Genomic DNA, 16,533 nt, shown 5'->3' with positions numbered 1-16,533 from the left:
TTAACAGTGTTATTGACACCTGTGCTTCATGCGACAAGTCAAATGTCTGCTGTAAAAACCAGCCAAATTGATTTTAACATAAATGAAGGGCCTATAACTTGTCTATAAAGTGATTAATGATTCAGAAATAGGCTATACATTTTTCATAGGTGAAACCCACATACTCAGCTCTGATGCTCATCCCACAAATGCATGTTCCTTACAAATGTGGCACCATGGGACATTAACAGGTTTTTAACAGGTAATGTACTTTGGATAGTTCTGTCATTAATATTTTGTGTTTCCATCAAGGTTCATTAACTATCTTTGGCTCCTCCCTGTAGAAATATGTGATTGTTTATTCTGAACCACTATTATTAGACACTATAAATAGCTCAACTATGTATTCATATTTCTTGTAATTTATGTTATCTAGTGATAGTAATTTATCAGGGGGTTTGTATGTTAACATCTCACTCGGTGCTGAGCCCCTCTAAAGGTCTGATCCTAGAATCGCCCCTGGTTACAACAAAGAAATACTATACTGTACCAAACATAAATGTCCTTACTTTTTGTGCTATGTTTATTTACCTGTAAAGTAACACTAGCTGTCAAATAAATGAAGTAAAAATACTATAACCTCTGAAATGTAGTGGAGTGGAAGTAAAAAATATCTACAGTTGACTACAGTAGCCTACTTTTAATTTGAATTTAGGTACAACCACTGTTAATGGACTTTAAAATGGTATAGAACATTGTGGCTATATATGGGCAGTGTCTTCAGACAAATTAGACCACGGACCCCATTTGATAAGATGTTGTTGTTGATGTTTTATTACAGAAAGTGCATGAAACCATGTGATCAAAATAGTTAGTACATTGCCACTGTGTTACTTGTGGATACTGGGGGATTCCTCACGCACCCTTGGGTTCGCGGACCACACCTTGAGAACCACTGTCAAGTAGGGGACAACAGATATTTCACTATCAGGCAGGGCGCGCAGAAACCACTTCAGTTTTGATGTACTTCCTCCTGCACTGAAAATATTATTTGTGCTAATCCTCTATTGCGCGCAGTTGGGACTGTTTGGATGTATGAGTGTCTGCACGGCCCCTCCCTTCACCTGTACTACTGTGAAATCTCTTCTGCCCCACCTCAACAGGGCGCGATCCTGAGGGTGGAGTCTGCATGTTTTGGGAACATTGGGACAATCTACATACTTGGCAGGTTCGCTGCAGTTGTTGCGCCAAATCGAGCCACACACCTCCTCTTGGATCGTTCGATCTTTTGGAGACTCGCTTAGTCGCTCAGTTTCGAGTTAAGGGAAGATGATGGCTCCGGAACCGCTGCGGTCAGCGATGATCACCGGCAACACGGAGGACACTTCGCTCGCTGTGCCCTCCGACAACAAACTGCGCTCGGGAAAGCAACGCGTGCTGGATCAAGTGCACAGCATCAAGAGGAGCAAGTCCAAACCAGCTAAGAGCGGCTCACTGTCTCCTTCTCCTACAGGTATGGACACGTTTTTATAACCTCACAAAAAAAGTAAAAGTAAGAATACACGTCGTAACCTTACAGAACACATTACTGTACTCAAATCATGCATCGCACAATTTCAGCAGTTGTTGAGTGGCGTCCTCCAAATTGTCTGAGCGTGCGGGTTTCCCCCCCCCGCCACAGTTTTTTTCATGGAAACCAAACCGCTCCTACCTTCTTCGTAGGGCAAAAAAAAAAAACATGTAGGTTGAACAAGCAGGGTTGTCCAACTCTCCCTGAGCATGTTTGAGCTGTTTTGCTCTTTGTGAGTTTGGAATGCACCCCAAGGGCTCATTAACAACGCGGATATTATGCAATCAAATAACATTTTAGTCTTTCCTCTAAAACTCTAGTGTGTTGCATTATTACTGCGAGAGACATAATAAAGATCCAGTAAAATTGGGATAGTTTTTCTATCTTGTGAAATGTCTTCCGGAATTCTTATTGAGTTGAGATCTGTCAACAGAGGACAACATCTGAAAAGTAGGCTAAATAGACAGTTTTATGGGCTCACTGACACTTTCACCTGCTGAAGTGAAATTTCTAGTGCAGATGACATGGGCACCTTTGGCCTGCTTTATGCTCACCTTCCTCAAATGATGGGAATTTGACATTTGACCATGACCCATTTAAGGGACATAAACCATCTAACATGAACACAGAAAACAAAAAGAGAAGTGTTGCTTAAATGTTCATGGACGTTAAAAGCTCTAAATCAGTTGTTATTTCTTACATTTTAAAGTAACTGTCTGTCTATGGTCTTTAAATACAGCTTTCAGTTTAAAAAATGCAGTCTTTTCTATTTGGTTTGTCCCTTTAAGTGTTTTTATCGTTGTTCCATAGTAATTATTAAAGGCAAACTCATTGGTCTGCAGAAAACATTAAATTGATACAAGTAAACTGAACACCTGACCAGGAATACTGTGCTCAGGGCAAATGTTGACAAAACACATGACAGTAGACAAACACTGAATTATAAGAAGAGCTATCGCACCCCTGAGCTCTCCTTACTTTAATACTGTGGGGACATTTTTGAAGTTCGTCAGTGCTCATGAGTTACATAATGTTGTATTTAATTGACTATAGTGTTGCAAAGATGATTATATCTGACATTTGTTGGAACCTCCCTTGAGGGTATTTTGATAATGACAAGGATCAGTTATGTCCATTGATGGTTAAGGGGTCATGTCAGCCAAAACAACAAAAATATAGTTTTTGTTTTTTCTAAGCCTTAAACAGTACAATCTGATCAGTATAGTGTAGTTGAGTGACATTAGAAGTTTCAGAGGCAGACACCTTAAAATCTTGGCACATAAAATCAAAACTAACCCTAACCCATATCAATTGTACTATCTATATATATTTTACACACTACAAAAGTTTTCTTGTCTTAACAAACGCTAAACTTTTTTGAAAGCAAATGCTCTGTGCATTTTGTAGAGGAAATATCTTGCTTGATTAAAGGGCGTTACTGGGAGCCCGACCCCAGTTATCCCCTGGCATCAGAATTCAAACTGCTCCTATCCTAACGCAGATTTTGAATGCCCAGATGTAGGACAGGCAGATTCAAAAAGTCCTGGGTTCCAGCGGCCATTGACATTTTAAATAACTGATGATTCTTAGCCATTTTAAGCCATTTTAAGGTGGATTGCACGCACAAACAACCTGTATGGTTTGATAGTTCTTTGAGCGGGCAAAAGGTCCCAAAGAATTTTTTTTGTGTGTTTTAGATTAACTGAATCTTTACAACCTTTTTATGTAGTCTGATGGTCATTTAGTCACTTTTGAGACCTCCTTTTCCCTGCACTGAATTCACGTATGCTATCACTCATGATTATTCAGTTGTTTTGACAACCATAATCCTGTAATGGTAAAGTCATTTTCTGCCATTCACTTTCTCGTGAATCATCCTGCAAGACAGACTGCCAAAGAGTTTAGATTTCAGACACACAAAATGCAATGCACTGAGCAATATGATGTCATGTCTGTCTGTCTGTCTGTCTGTCTGTCTGTCTGTCTGTCTAGAGGTAGACATGAGTGTAAAATGCAATACTGAAACAGCCATCTGTGAACTGAATGTAAGTTGACATTAATGACACAATTATCTCATAAATCATTCTATCAGTAAATGGATAAAGTTAAATAGTTATTAATGGATGACTCATGCCTGTTCTGACTATATTCTTGCCACCCAGTTTCAAGAGCATGGCAGATTACCAAAGTTTTGTCAGAACAAAGCCACATATCACAGTAAAGAATGACGTGAAGAAATGGAAAACAGTAATTAATTTCTCTTTTAAATATTTATTATTGGATTAATCTATATTTAAATGTTTTTTAATTAGTTATTTTAAATCCTTTTTTGTAATTTGATTAATGTATATGTAAAGGAATGTAATAAATAACCCTTTAAATTTCTCTCACTATTAATTAATTATTTTATCGAAACTTGTAAGGCTTTCTTTGTCCAACATAAAGCTGTGGGCATGTATTAAGATAAATAATATACCTCTATGACTGTTTATCATTGATAAGATAAAGATAAAGAAATGTATTGTCATATGCATGGTAAGAAGTTCAGACAATGCAATGAAATTCACACATACACACAACAAACACATCAAACACATGAGATAACAAAAGATGCATAAAAAAAATATCAAAATATAAAAAAGGTTAAAAAAAAATAAGATTAAGTAAGATCAAGTGCCAGTTAATGTAAAGTGACTCTGTGCTAGTATGAGTGAAAACAAAAACAAAAAGTGTAAAAAGTTGTGGAAACCTGAAGCCCACATTGAGCCACTGCATTTTCAACAACATCCTCATTCTTTCACGTCAGAACAGAGGCCATATATTCTTCCAAGTTACCCAGTTAATGCAAATAGGTGTGTTTCAGGTTTGTTTGGTGTTATTTGTCATACTGTCCCTAGTTACAGCACTGGATCTTTGGATTATCTTGCATTACTTTGCTCTGTGTCTGTGTTGTTCATTAAATTTTTCTCTCTCGTCTCCTCTTTTAACAGCCGTGAGTCCGCAGTCTTTCGCAACATACTCAGAGTTTGGAACGTTCAAGTTCGCTCCATTCAAAGCAAATGGCACCTTCAGTCGCGCCAACTCCAACTCAGCAAGCTACAGCAGAACGGTAAATATGTGTCTCTTAACAGTCCCGTTGGTTGTTGTTGTTTATGTTGTATAGCACAAACCTTTTTCATTTCACTTTGTATTTAAAAACCAAATCATTGTTTGTACTACAATCTCAAATATTTATCATTACTGCTGATCCATTCCATTCATTTTTGTGGTTTGTCATGACAAATGCTTGCAATAATCCATAACCATGAAGGTCATATGTTCTTTCAAAAACATTATTGTTTTGTGGTACTGCAGATGAGACTTCTTAAATGCCGCTGAACTGCATTAACAAGCAAACAAAACATAAACTTTAACACAATCAAATCATGAAACCTATTAATTGCATTTAATATTTTAAATCAATAGTTAGTTGTTAAAGCTTGGATGAGAAAATACATACATTTACCTTTTGTCCCTTCAATAAAGAATGAAGAGCATATCAGTCGGGCTTTAATTTGTACCTCAGTGATTTATGACATTGTTTTATGAAACATGATACCATAATTATGCTGGTTCAACTCATGGTATGGCTGCAAGGCTCTCCTGGTTTAGTGATCACCTTTTTTATTTCCGCAGCCAGATGAATTGATCTGGTGTCAGAACCAGTTAGATAGTTCCATACATTTCTGCTGACCACTTTGTCCTTTCTGTTGAAAATGAAAATGTTCTGAATCTATTTGCATACATTCAGTTTATGGGAGTGTTGTGTTTGTGCATCAATGTGTGTGCATGCAGGGTACAGAAACTGAACAACAGAAACAAAGTATGATGAACATGTGACAGAAATACTTTTGAATCTATCAATCAGACGTGTGATGTCATGATTTTAGAAATGAACAAATTCTGTTTTAGAGTGTAGTCCTCAATTGTAGTCTTGTCACTAAGAGTCAGGCTGAGTTCAACTCATTTGCAGTAGTAGACTAATCAAAATCTCACAGACTAATAATGTTGACTTCATCATTGTGGTTTTGTGTAGGTGTGTGTGGATATTCATTTGCTCTGGGTTGGGCTAACCTGACCTACTGACAGTGAGATGAGGCATGTCTAGGGAGTGTGGTGACGTGTTCTTGCTGATGAAGGAGTACATCTCTGTCATAATGTGTTTTTGTTTGTCTGTGCTTGATTCCACTTCATCTAAATTCCACAGGCAAAATTAATATGTCAGATGCTTGGTAAAATTTGCGTTACAGAGCGAGCAATCACAGATTCTTAGTCTTGTACATAACTCTTAGAATTACACCTACAGTATCACCCCTAGCAGCATAGGTTCGCAGTGCTGTACTGAATGAACTTATTGTAAAAAAGTAAAACAAATAAAGAAGTTATGCTAACAAACCAAGCAACAACAATTAAAAACTATTAAAACTACTTAAAAGGACAGGATTATACTGTTAAAATAAAGGAAATGGGATTTGCTTCCAGTCACTATTAAAGTGTGTCTGCATTTCTTAACTTTTGGTTTGAAGTGGTGAGTCTGTCATGAAAGGTCCTATTATTTGGTGCAAACACAGGAAACTTTTTAGCATGTGGGGATTGCATTCTTTTTACAATATGACATTTCTCCCCTTTCCCATATTACAATATTTAATATCACATTAGATTTACTTGAAATTTAATTGAGACTGTTGTTAGAGAGATTATCTAAATGACAATTAAACCATTCTGTTCATTGTTTTTCAACATTATGCAGAATTATTTAATACAACTAGAAATATGATCATTTCATGGTTATGCTTAATCCCATCAGAAGTCACTTTGAACTTTAATTTTGAAAGAGTACTGTGGTTTGTCACAATGCTCTTTGCAATGCATAGGGATATCCTGCTCCCATTTGTTTCCCACCTTAATCACAAGAATAACATTTTAGTACTTTTACTGAGTTTCTGTCAGCCAATATGACAAAGAAACGTCCTGCAATTGTTCTGTGCTGCGTGTATTTGCTTTGCAGAATTTTGCATCCGTTTCTTTTGTACAGCCCCTGCTATAAGGAAGGACCGAGTGGGCGGCTCATTCAGGCTGTACCCAAATGAAGGGAGCATGCTGCAGTTGGAAAGTAAACACAGTTCTTATCAAAACTGCTGTTGACATGTACTGCTTTCTCATCTATAATGGTTTTGCAGATAATTAGCAAGGCTGACGCACAGCTGGTAACTGAGCAACCAGTCCAGTTTGAAGCAGGGAAGAAAGTTGGTACATAGAGAGTTGTTTTGTGAACAACACACTCACTCTCTCTCTCTCTCTCTCTCTCTCTCTCTCTCTCTCTCTCTCTCTCTCTCTCTCTCTCTCTCTCTCTCTCTCTCTCTCTCTATTTCCCTCTCTCTCACTCTCACTCTCTCCTTCTCTCTGTCTCTCACTCTCTCGCACTGTGTGTGTGTGTGTGTGTGTGTGTGTGTGTTTGTGTGAGTGTGAGTGTGTTTGTGCCAGTATCGCGTCTTGACCAATTCAACAAACCCAAATGTCAGCATGTCAACTGCAGTGATTAACAGTGAGAACTTTTTGTGAGGATCTGAGGGTAATGCTTTTTATTTTTGGGCGACATGAAAGGGAAGGTTTTTCCTTTCATTGTGTCACTAGTGCACACTTGCCTCTTTACAAATATTTACAGTGTTAAAACACAGACGGCAATGTCTTACCTTGCCTATTTCGAAAGTATTTGGAAAGTCATTATAGTCTTTCAAACAAGCCAATAGGAGAGAAGGGTTTAATTGCGGGAATGACTAATTGTTAGACTATTAGCCAGGTATGTTATGACAGGTTTCCCAGGCTTTGCCAACTACTTGGTTACTTAATGGTGAAGTTTGAAGTGTGTGTTCTGTACACATACATACAAACAGACACAGCAGAACAAAAAAAACTGATACATGAACAATATGTGATTATATATTAAGCTGTGTAGTGACATCAGGATTGAAAGTAGGTTTAATGGGTGCTCTGTCTGACTTGCACACACAAGGCACCTCTGTGAGAAACTGCTCAACTGCAGCGGAAGTCTTATAACACAACTGGCTGTGTCTCCAATGACAAATATTATGTTACCTTAGTTTGATTGATTGGGTCATCCTGCTGCCCCTCAGCATAAACTGAGGAAAAGAGAAGGCATGCAAACTTTGTGTGAGGTCTAATTCCTGTCGTGGTTTATAAGGGGTTTCTTTGAAAACTGTTCGAGCGAAAGTAGGTTACCTGCTTTCTGTTTTTTTCTCTTTTTTCCTTCTGTGTGAACTGGATTGCTTCAAAGATGCCTTATGGTGATGCAGTAATTTAGCAGATAATGGTAATTCTGTCCCATTAAGCCAGAGTTTTAGAGACTTGTAATGTATTAAATGTGTATTTTTTCTGTCTAATATGAATAAAATGTCATATAGGCTCATGTTTTTTAAAACATATCATGCTCTGGAAAACCTTTTAATGGAAATGTTTTATGTAAATTACGGTCCTGAACCATTCTTTTTTTTTCTAGAGCCGCTCTCAATCCACTAAAACCATGAGAGGAAGACATGTCAGCAGCTCAGGCACATGGGAACAACAAATGGCCTCCTCTAACTGGCCCCAGAGTCCCAATGGGCTGAAACCCAGTCGCAGTGACCCTGCCTTGGCTCCCCAGTTTTCTCCTGCTCCTGCTCCTGCAACTGTTATGGTGATCAGTTATTTTTTAAATGCAAGACATACAGTATGTGTAAGAAAAAAACTGCATGAAATCGACAGTACCATGTTAGCATTGTAAATTACTTACCTTTTTTTTTTAGAGAGCCAAAGGACTGACTGCCCAGAGCCAGCAGACCCTGCAGAGTCGGACAAACAGACAAAGCGCCTTTTCCAGCAGCGTTCAGATGACCAGCAGTCAGCCACGCATCGGCCGGCCGCCCTCTGCCCAGTCTCAAAATGAGAGCAGAGTCGGTACCATCAAAACATCCAACAAGATTGAGCAGCAATCAGCGTGAGTTCACTGGGTTCCCTTGCTTTCAAATGTAGCTTATTATCCTTCAGAGGCATATAAAGCTGTTTTCTAGACCACGTTAAACCATTGCTGCTTATTGAACTGCACCAGACTAATTGTTGTCCTGTTGTCACATCTATTTATCGCTTCCACTAACTTCTCCTCCGCTCCTATGCCTGTTTCGGCAGGGTGAACACCATGATCGGCATGTCAGACCTGACCCTAAAGGAGGCTGTCGAGTTCCTGTCTAATCCTGAGGAAAACTACCAGCAGTGTGGAGCCACCTTCATTCAACACACCACCTTCAAAGATGAGCATGCCAAACAGGAGGTCAGAGCACTCTCGCACACACAAATATACTGTAAACGCTCATGTTAGCACGCACAGAGACACCCTCCAAACATACACACATGCACTGCAGTCTTTTTGTTTTTGTCATACCACCTCTGTATAAGGATTGTGTTGTATGGTAGTCATACAAGTGGAGGGCCGCCCTGTGAAGACTTCTATGAAACCTGCTTTGGCTGAAAGGGAAGAGAATGCATTCATCATCACACTTCCTGTTTGTAACCTATATTGATTTGTCAATCTATTGCCATGCCTTCAAGTTTTCACATTTTCTACATATATTCTCTCCACATTTCTGTGTCTCAGGTTTACCAACTAGGGGGTATCCCTGTTCTGGTAACCCTGCTGCGTAGCCCCATCTCTGGGGTGAGCCAGGCTGCTGCTGGAGCCTTGAGGAATTTGGTGTTCAGGGATCAGAACAACAAGTTGGAGGTTCAGCACTGTGGTGGTATAGCTAAGGCGCTGCAGCTACTAAAGGAGACAGATTCTACTGAGACCCGAAAACAAATCACAGGTAGGACATTTTATCTAGACACAGTTTTAACTTTCAACAGTATTGAAAGATTGAAACATTCTTTACTTATCTGTAATATGTAGGCCTGCTATGGAACCTGTCCTCTGCTGATGAGCTAAAGGGAGAACTTATAGCAACAGCTCTGCCTGCCCTCACTGAGAATGTGGTGGTCCCATTCACTTGCTGGTCAGACAGCAGTGCCAACAACAACATACACCCTGATGTCTTCTACAGCGCCACAGGATGTCTGCGGTGAGAACATTAAATTACAATCAATTTATTCAAGTCTACACATTCCCATGGTTGATTTTCAGTGTTTTGCAGCCAGGAATCAGACAAAAGATAATAATAATAATCAGATTTCTCAAGTCTCATGTATTAACCCTGAGACATTTCAAGCAGTTCACACACCACACTTGTCATTTCTCACTCTGAGAAGAGATAGATCCCACCACACAGAAATTAATATATAATATACAGAAATGAACAGCGAGTCGCGAGTTGCTCCGGCCCTAACAGATGTAATCCCATGCCAAACTTTTCATGAAACGTTATAATAATAATGATAATACATTTTATTTCACATCACTTTACATTTGTAAACCAAAACACTGCGTTGGTAGGTGTTGATAAATTTGTTTTGATAGCAAGATTTTAGTGCCAGAGTTCTTTGTCTGCCTTTGTCGAGGAGTGGCAGTGTTTACTTGACAAAGCCTGGCACAGATATCTGGGAGGTGAAAACATTGCTCTGTTTAATTAGCTTTATTGCAGATTCTTTGCCTAATCTTTTCTCCTATCAATAACAAAGGGGATTTTTTGAATACTCAGTTTGGAAATTCACCAGGCAGATTTTTTAAATAAATAAATATATATTTAACTATTGTTGTAACTACTTAATTCTGCTTTGAAAACCTCTGTGTACCATGTCTAATCATCAGGATTAAGTTTGCTGAAAGGGTGTGATGGTGCAACTTACATGTTTTGGAACTCACAGTTCTGTATCTGTTATTATATTCTAGATGTTTTAGTGTTTCCATGCAGGTTGAAATGATTGATTGAAATGTGTGCAGGAACCTGAGCTGTGCCCAACACAATGATAGGCAGGCGATGAGAAACTGCCGTGGCCTTATCGACTCCCTCATGATTTATTTGCAGTCGTGCGTGGCAGAGGACAACCCTGATGACAAGGTAACCTTCTGAACCAACAATTATCTCTTTCATCTATATCACTTTAATTCCCATTCAGTATTTTACAACGTAGAGATTAAATCTCAGGGGCTCTACACTTCAGACTGCATCTGAGTTGTTTGGTAGACTAATTATTACCTGGACACCCTCGTCCATTTTGTCTGATAGGCCACTGCAGAGAAAATTTAATTTAATTTTCAGTGTACTGATACATAGGCCTTATTCACTGGAAACACCTTGATTTGTTATAGTAGGAAAAAAGTGTCAATAATTTAATAATTTAATCAGGCCACAATTGTTGACATTGCTCTGTTTTCTGGCTCATAGTGTTATTTGTTCCCCATTGTCTCTTTAGCACTTAATTGTAAATGTGAGAGCAGGTGAGAATACCTATGGTTGGATTCATGTATGTTGACATATCCTTGTTTACTCATAGTTCCTATTGAACATGTCTTGTGTATATTCAGATACTAAAAATACCCTTAGGCACATTCACACATATACAATACAAATACACATATAATACATACCCCCTTGAGTGTGTGTCACACACATGTATAAGCAGGTAAACACTGCAGGCAGCATGGATGCATATTTAGTGTCTGCTTGTTGAAGTTTTGGGTTTGGATGTGTGCTTAATTCCATGTCTGTGCTCCAGCTGTCTTTACACAAGCTTCTTGTAATGAACAGTATGATTGTGGGATGTGTTGCATGATTATGTGTTGCCTACGTGAAATAAAGGCAGGATATATTTTGTTTATTTTATATCAACTTTGTAATGGTGAGACAATAGCTATTTCTGGTAAGATGTAACTAGAAGGAAGAGGGTGTTTTCTCTGCTTTATTTGCATTGATGGTTTTTGAAACACATATGCATCTTTAACTCTGTGTCCCTCAGTCAATAAACCTAACTGAATTTACTGAAACTCATTTACTTTGGTCAGCACATAAGTATTACTGCAGCATTTCTAGAACAATGTATCAATTTCCTGTTAAATGAGCACAGTAGCTGACACCATGAAAAAAAAGACAGAAGAAAATGAAGGAAGTTACCTGTGTGGGATTATGTTGCTCTGGTGGATTTACAGGAAAATTCCAGCTTAAACCAACCTGGATGTTATTGGGGTTTTTTTTGCTATTAATGTTTTATTTACGAGCCACGGGATTTTGGAAAGAATGACTGCAGCTTTCCAAAAAGTTGAGGCATGTCCTACAGCTTTCCAAGAAGCTGAGTCCAACTCAAATTAAATTAACCACTATCACACAGTGACAGTCAGTTTTTGCAACTGGGAAACAAGAACCATCTGCATATTTGCTACTTATTCTCCCATAACTCACAGACTTATGACCTAAAAAGGTATTAACTATTCTTGAAAATTATGATGATGAGAAGATTAACAAGATAGTAACTCCTCTCCTCTCCTCTCCTCTCCTCTCCTCTCCTCTCCTCTCCTCTCCTCTCCTCTCCTCTCCTCTCCTCTCCTCTCCTCTCCTCTCCTCTCCTCTCCTCTCCTCTCCTCTGTGTAGTCTGTGGAGAACTGTGCATGTATCCTGCATAACTTGACGTACCAAGTGGAGGCTGAATCACCTGAGTGCTTTGCCAAGTACAAGTCTTTGTTGGCGAACAATCCTGAAAGTAAGAAAAGCCAGACAGTTGGATGCTTCAGCCCCAAGAGCAGCAAGATTCAGAAGGAAGTAGGTATCACCAAACTCTTCCATCCTTGTGTGTTGACTAGAGCATGACAGGCAAAACCTTCCTCTCCTCTCTTTTTTCATTCTTTCTGCTCAGTTTTCATTTGATGCTATTGGAAACATGCCAGAGGACAGTGCTGCATCAGGTGTGAATTGGCTGTGCCATCCCAAAGCAATGCAGCTCTACCTGTCTTTGCTGGGGTCCGCCCAGAATGAAGCCACCCTGGAGGCCTGCTGTGGTGCCCTGCAGAATCTTACTGCCAGCAAGGACATAGTGAGTACAAAAAAGATAAATATTAGGCTTACTATTTGTGTGGGTGTTATTAAAATGTATTAATGGAGGTTCAGGATTATCTCTGATTGATTTGAGGTGAAAGCAACAGTGACAGAGAGATGGAAGAATTAATAACATAACTGCTGAAATCATAACTAGTACTGACTGGATGTGTAAAAAAGGGTTGTTTTTGTTCTTAGTGAGTCAAAGGTTATTAGAGAAAGAAAGAAAATCCAAGAACAGGAGAAAGTGGGTTTATGCACAAATATACAAATGTCAAATAATTACAGAGTCAGCTAGATTTGGTATTACAGTGCAAACATGATTTGTACCAGGGATCCAGTGTCATGAGCCAGATTCTGGTTCACAAGTTGGGAGCTCTGCTGCAGATGCCCCCTCTGTTAAAGTCACCTAACCGGAGCCTTCAGAAGACTGCCATGTCCCTGCTGGGTAACATGTCTCGGACCAGCAGTTTGCAGACCCCCATGGGTAAGAAGGCACATGACATCTTGATAATAGGTGTGTCATTGTTTGCTCATCTACTTTTCAGGTAGCAGTGACTAATTTTCTGTTCCATTTTTTTCCTTTGTAGCGAAGCAGATTTTGCCTGAGCTCACTAGCCTCCTCTCCTCTGGCCCTCGGGAAATGGGAAACTCAGACGAAACTATAGCAACAGCTTGCAGCACAGCACGGACTCTGATGTTTGCAGACACTGAGATCAGCAAGAAGGTCATTAATAATGAACTGGTGTCATCAATGGCTGACCTCAGTGAGAATGGGTGAGTTTTAATTTATTCATATCTGTGTGGGAGACTCAGCTTTCAAAACTGTAACACTCTTGAATGCATTTCTTTGACTGACAGTATGGAAAGCACTTTGAACTGCTTCTGTGTTTCAAAGTTGCTGTACGAATAAACTTGCCATTTATTTGCTATGCTTTGATTGAAATGCTGAGTACACTCAAATCTTTTTTCACTTACATGTAGAGGTATTCAGCTATGCTTTGAGTTATCTACCCATGTTTTGAGATCCGTTTGAGATTGCTGTTTCCATGCCAATACAATAGAGGTGAAAGTAATGTCACAATAACATCTCTTTATGATAGAAGCAATGTCCCTGTTACTGAACAATTGTCAGAAGCTGCAATTGCAACTACCATTGACAGCATAATAACCGGGAAATTGTATCTGGAAAGGGATATTGCTTTTGATTATCTTAACTTATCATATTTTTCAGTATTGGTACCACTTCAAAATGAATCATATTGTGCTCTTCATAATGGTGTGACAACACACATCACAGCTGTCTAAACTATCTCCATGGTTAAATGCAGTACAACTTAGGGTGAGAAAACGTGTTTTTCTCTAATTTGGGTAAACTATCCCTTCAAGGCACTGTAAATAATAAATCTTCACATTATATTAAAGTAAACATCTATCATGCATTCTCCCCCTTTAACAGTGAGTATTTATCATGTAACTTTTTAAACTACCATGACCATTTTTGTTGTGACTGCAGCTTATTGACAAAAAGTTATTTTAGTACAAACATGTCCTTGTAGTCAACGTCTTGTCTTTTTCTCACAAACCTGTTTTTGAGTCTGCATGCTTTGCCTTAATTCTGTCTGCTCCTGTTTTCTATTTGTCTGATATTGTGCTAGCTGCAGCTTTTTCTTACTTGACATCTACCCTTCTGTCCTAGGTCTTTTCCTAAAGGCAGCAAAGCAGCCTCAGTGTTGCTCTACAGCTTGTGGAATGAGAAGAATTTACAAGGCATTGTGAAAAAGGTAAATTAGAGATGCAGAAAGTGTATCTGTTTTCCTTTTCGATTAACACAACACAAACTTGTCATTTTTATGTATCAGGTTGAAGCTAAGCCATGCTTTCTTTAACTAGCAGTAGGAGGGACCAGCTTAAATGGGTTGGTCTTTATTATGACTCCTCTGGCTACACAGTCACTTTCTCTCGATCCTGCCCCACCCTGGAGTTCAGTGAATACAGAAACAGTCACATTAGAATCCTGGCAGACTGGTTTTTGTGTTTGCCGTGTAATATGAGAGGTATAATACAGGAAACACAACAGAGAGATTAAGTTAGGGTAAAGAGATAGATGATAGAAAAACTGTGTGGAACCTTTTCTTGAAATAAGTGTATAGCATGCTTGATCATGACCAAGTATCATTTGAATAGTTAAGAAAAAGAAATTACAGAAAAATAGAACTGGCAAGAGAGGGAAACCACTCCAGTTCTCATGCTACACTAACTTGCTTGAGGCATCTCTACTGTAAGTTGCTGATACTGTACATTTGCCCTCACAAGTAGAGTACACTTAGAGTCAGAGTGTGTGTGTGTGTTTTGGGCAACATGCAAAGGAAAAGTCTTCCTTTCATTGTTTCACTGGTGCACACTTGCCTCCTTACAAACATTTACAGTGTTAAAACACAGATGGGAATGTTATGTTGTGAGAAGATTTGTGAAGTCACTGTAATTTTTCAAACAAGCCGATACGAGACAAAGGTTTAATTGCCAAAATGACTAATCAGTAAAGTATTAGCAAGGCAAGGCATGTCAGTTTTCCCAGGCTTTGCCAACTTGAGAAGCTTATGTGTGTGTGTGTGTGTGTGTGTGTGTGTGTGTGTGTGTGTGTGTGTGTGTGTGTGTGTGTGTGTGTGTGTGAGAGAGAGAGCGAGAGAGAGAGACCCTTAACTGATTTCTTTTAAACTTCATCATTTACAGCTGGGGATGGCCAAATCCGTTTTTGTCAATGAGAGCACTTCAGCGGCACACAAGTCAGTGCAAGTCATCGAGTAGGCCAGCACAATGAAGCTGAGAGGTATGATACGCTTCTGAACGCCTGTATCTGGACAATCTTGCGTGTGTATCCAAAGCCTGATGTATCATATTTCTGTGTGCCATAGTTTTCCAAAAACTATTAAAGACACAAACGTCTGTCTAAGGAGTTACTATCTCATCTTACCTTTCAGACCAAGCTCCAACCAGGCTTAATCCCTTGACAATATTGTGTCTGAAAGGGTCAACCCTGGTTATTCCTGACCCTTCTTGGCGACCCTGGTCAAGAGGTGGATCGGACAGGGTCGATTTCAATGTGAATGGTACACCCGGGTTGCTAACAACTGTGGGTGGGACAGATGAATGTCATTGGTCACAAATGGAGACATAAATAATAGTCACACAATTACAGGCGACCATTGCAAGTAAACAAAAGTTGTATTGCTTAGCAGGAATCAAAAACAACAACCATGAATGTCAACAGCGATTTGTCAAGCATGGAAATCTGGCTAGATTAAGGGGTACGGGAGCTCGTTGCCATGCAGATTAATGGGATGGTGAGGGACAACACCATATATGCTCACATTTCCCGGCTGCTGAATGAGAGAGGTATTCTCCGTTCCCAAAAACAAATAACAAACAAACTTAAAGCCTTGGAGAAACAATATGTCACAGTCTGTCTGAATTGAACTGACCAAGGGTTAAATCTGGTCCTTGCTCAAGCTAATGTAACTGCTGCCTTCAGGGACGATAGAACATGTCACCCAGTGCTGCGCTGGTAGTCACTGGCATGCTTTTAATAGTTCTTGGAGAAGGTCTATGATACTGAGGAATACGATATATCAGCATTTTGATACACATGCAATACAATGAGTTCATTGTTGGTTTGGATCTGCACATGAGATTTGTTTACAATATGAAAAATAAAGAAAGCCAAATCCTTTATTGTTCATTAGGACCAAAATGAGCACAATGTGTATCAAATGAGTTATTTCTCTATGTCTCTGCTCCTTTTCTTGCTTAAATTTGTGTATGTACTTGCAGATGGAAACCAGCATGTTTAGACACTGCTGTGGCCACACCATGCAATAAGGGGAGTAAAATTACATCATTTCTTCATTCATTATTTCTTGACATTCTTCTTAA

General features: G+C 39.2%; 1 protein-coding gene across 1 annotated transcript; it reads left to right on the top strand.

Moving 5' to 3' along the window:
• The first annotated feature begins 1,260 nt into the window (after window positions 1–1,260).
• LOC128357864 (plakophilin-1) lies at window positions 1,261–15,408 on the top strand. Its single transcript, XM_053318261.1, has 15 exons — window positions 1,261–1,492; window positions 4,540–4,668; window positions 7,939–7,943; window positions 8,106–8,282; window positions 8,392–8,582; window positions 8,771–8,912; window positions 9,237–9,444; window positions 9,528–9,696; window positions 10,515–10,632; window positions 12,160–12,327; window positions 12,422–12,598; window positions 12,934–13,087; window positions 13,191–13,377; window positions 14,300–14,384; window positions 15,334–15,408. Exons 1-15 carry the CDS (start codon window positions 1,309–1,311, stop codon window positions 15,406–15,408), a joined length of 2,169 nt encoding a protein of 722 aa, XP_053174236.1. The 5' UTR covers window positions 1,261–1,308.
• The last annotated feature ends 1,125 nt before the right edge of the window (window positions 15,409–16,533 follow it).

The sequence above is a fragment of the Scomber japonicus genome, chromosome 4 (genome assembly GCF_027409825.1).
Source record: "Scomber japonicus isolate fScoJap1 chromosome 4, fScoJap1.pri, whole genome shotgun sequence".
NCBI classification, from domain to species: Eukaryota; Metazoa; Chordata; class Actinopteri; order Scombriformes; family Scombridae; genus Scomber; species Scomber japonicus.
This window is presented reverse-complemented; position numbering and strand designations above follow the sequence as displayed.

Bases quoted from the DNA above. Each gene is read 5' to 3' on its own strand.
- LOC128357864 (XM_053318261.1), top strand. From the start codon at position 1,309: ATGATGGCTCCGGAACCGCTGCGGTCAGCGATGATCACCGGCAACACG. The intron at 8,583-8,770 runs GTGAGTTCACTG...CTGTTTCGGCAG, and splicing joins AAGATTGAGCAGCAATCAGC to GGTGAACACCATGATCGGCA. The intron at 12,599-12,933 runs GTGAGTACAAAA...GATTTGTACCAG, and splicing joins TTACTGCCAGCAAGGACATA to GGATCCAGTGTCATGAGCCA.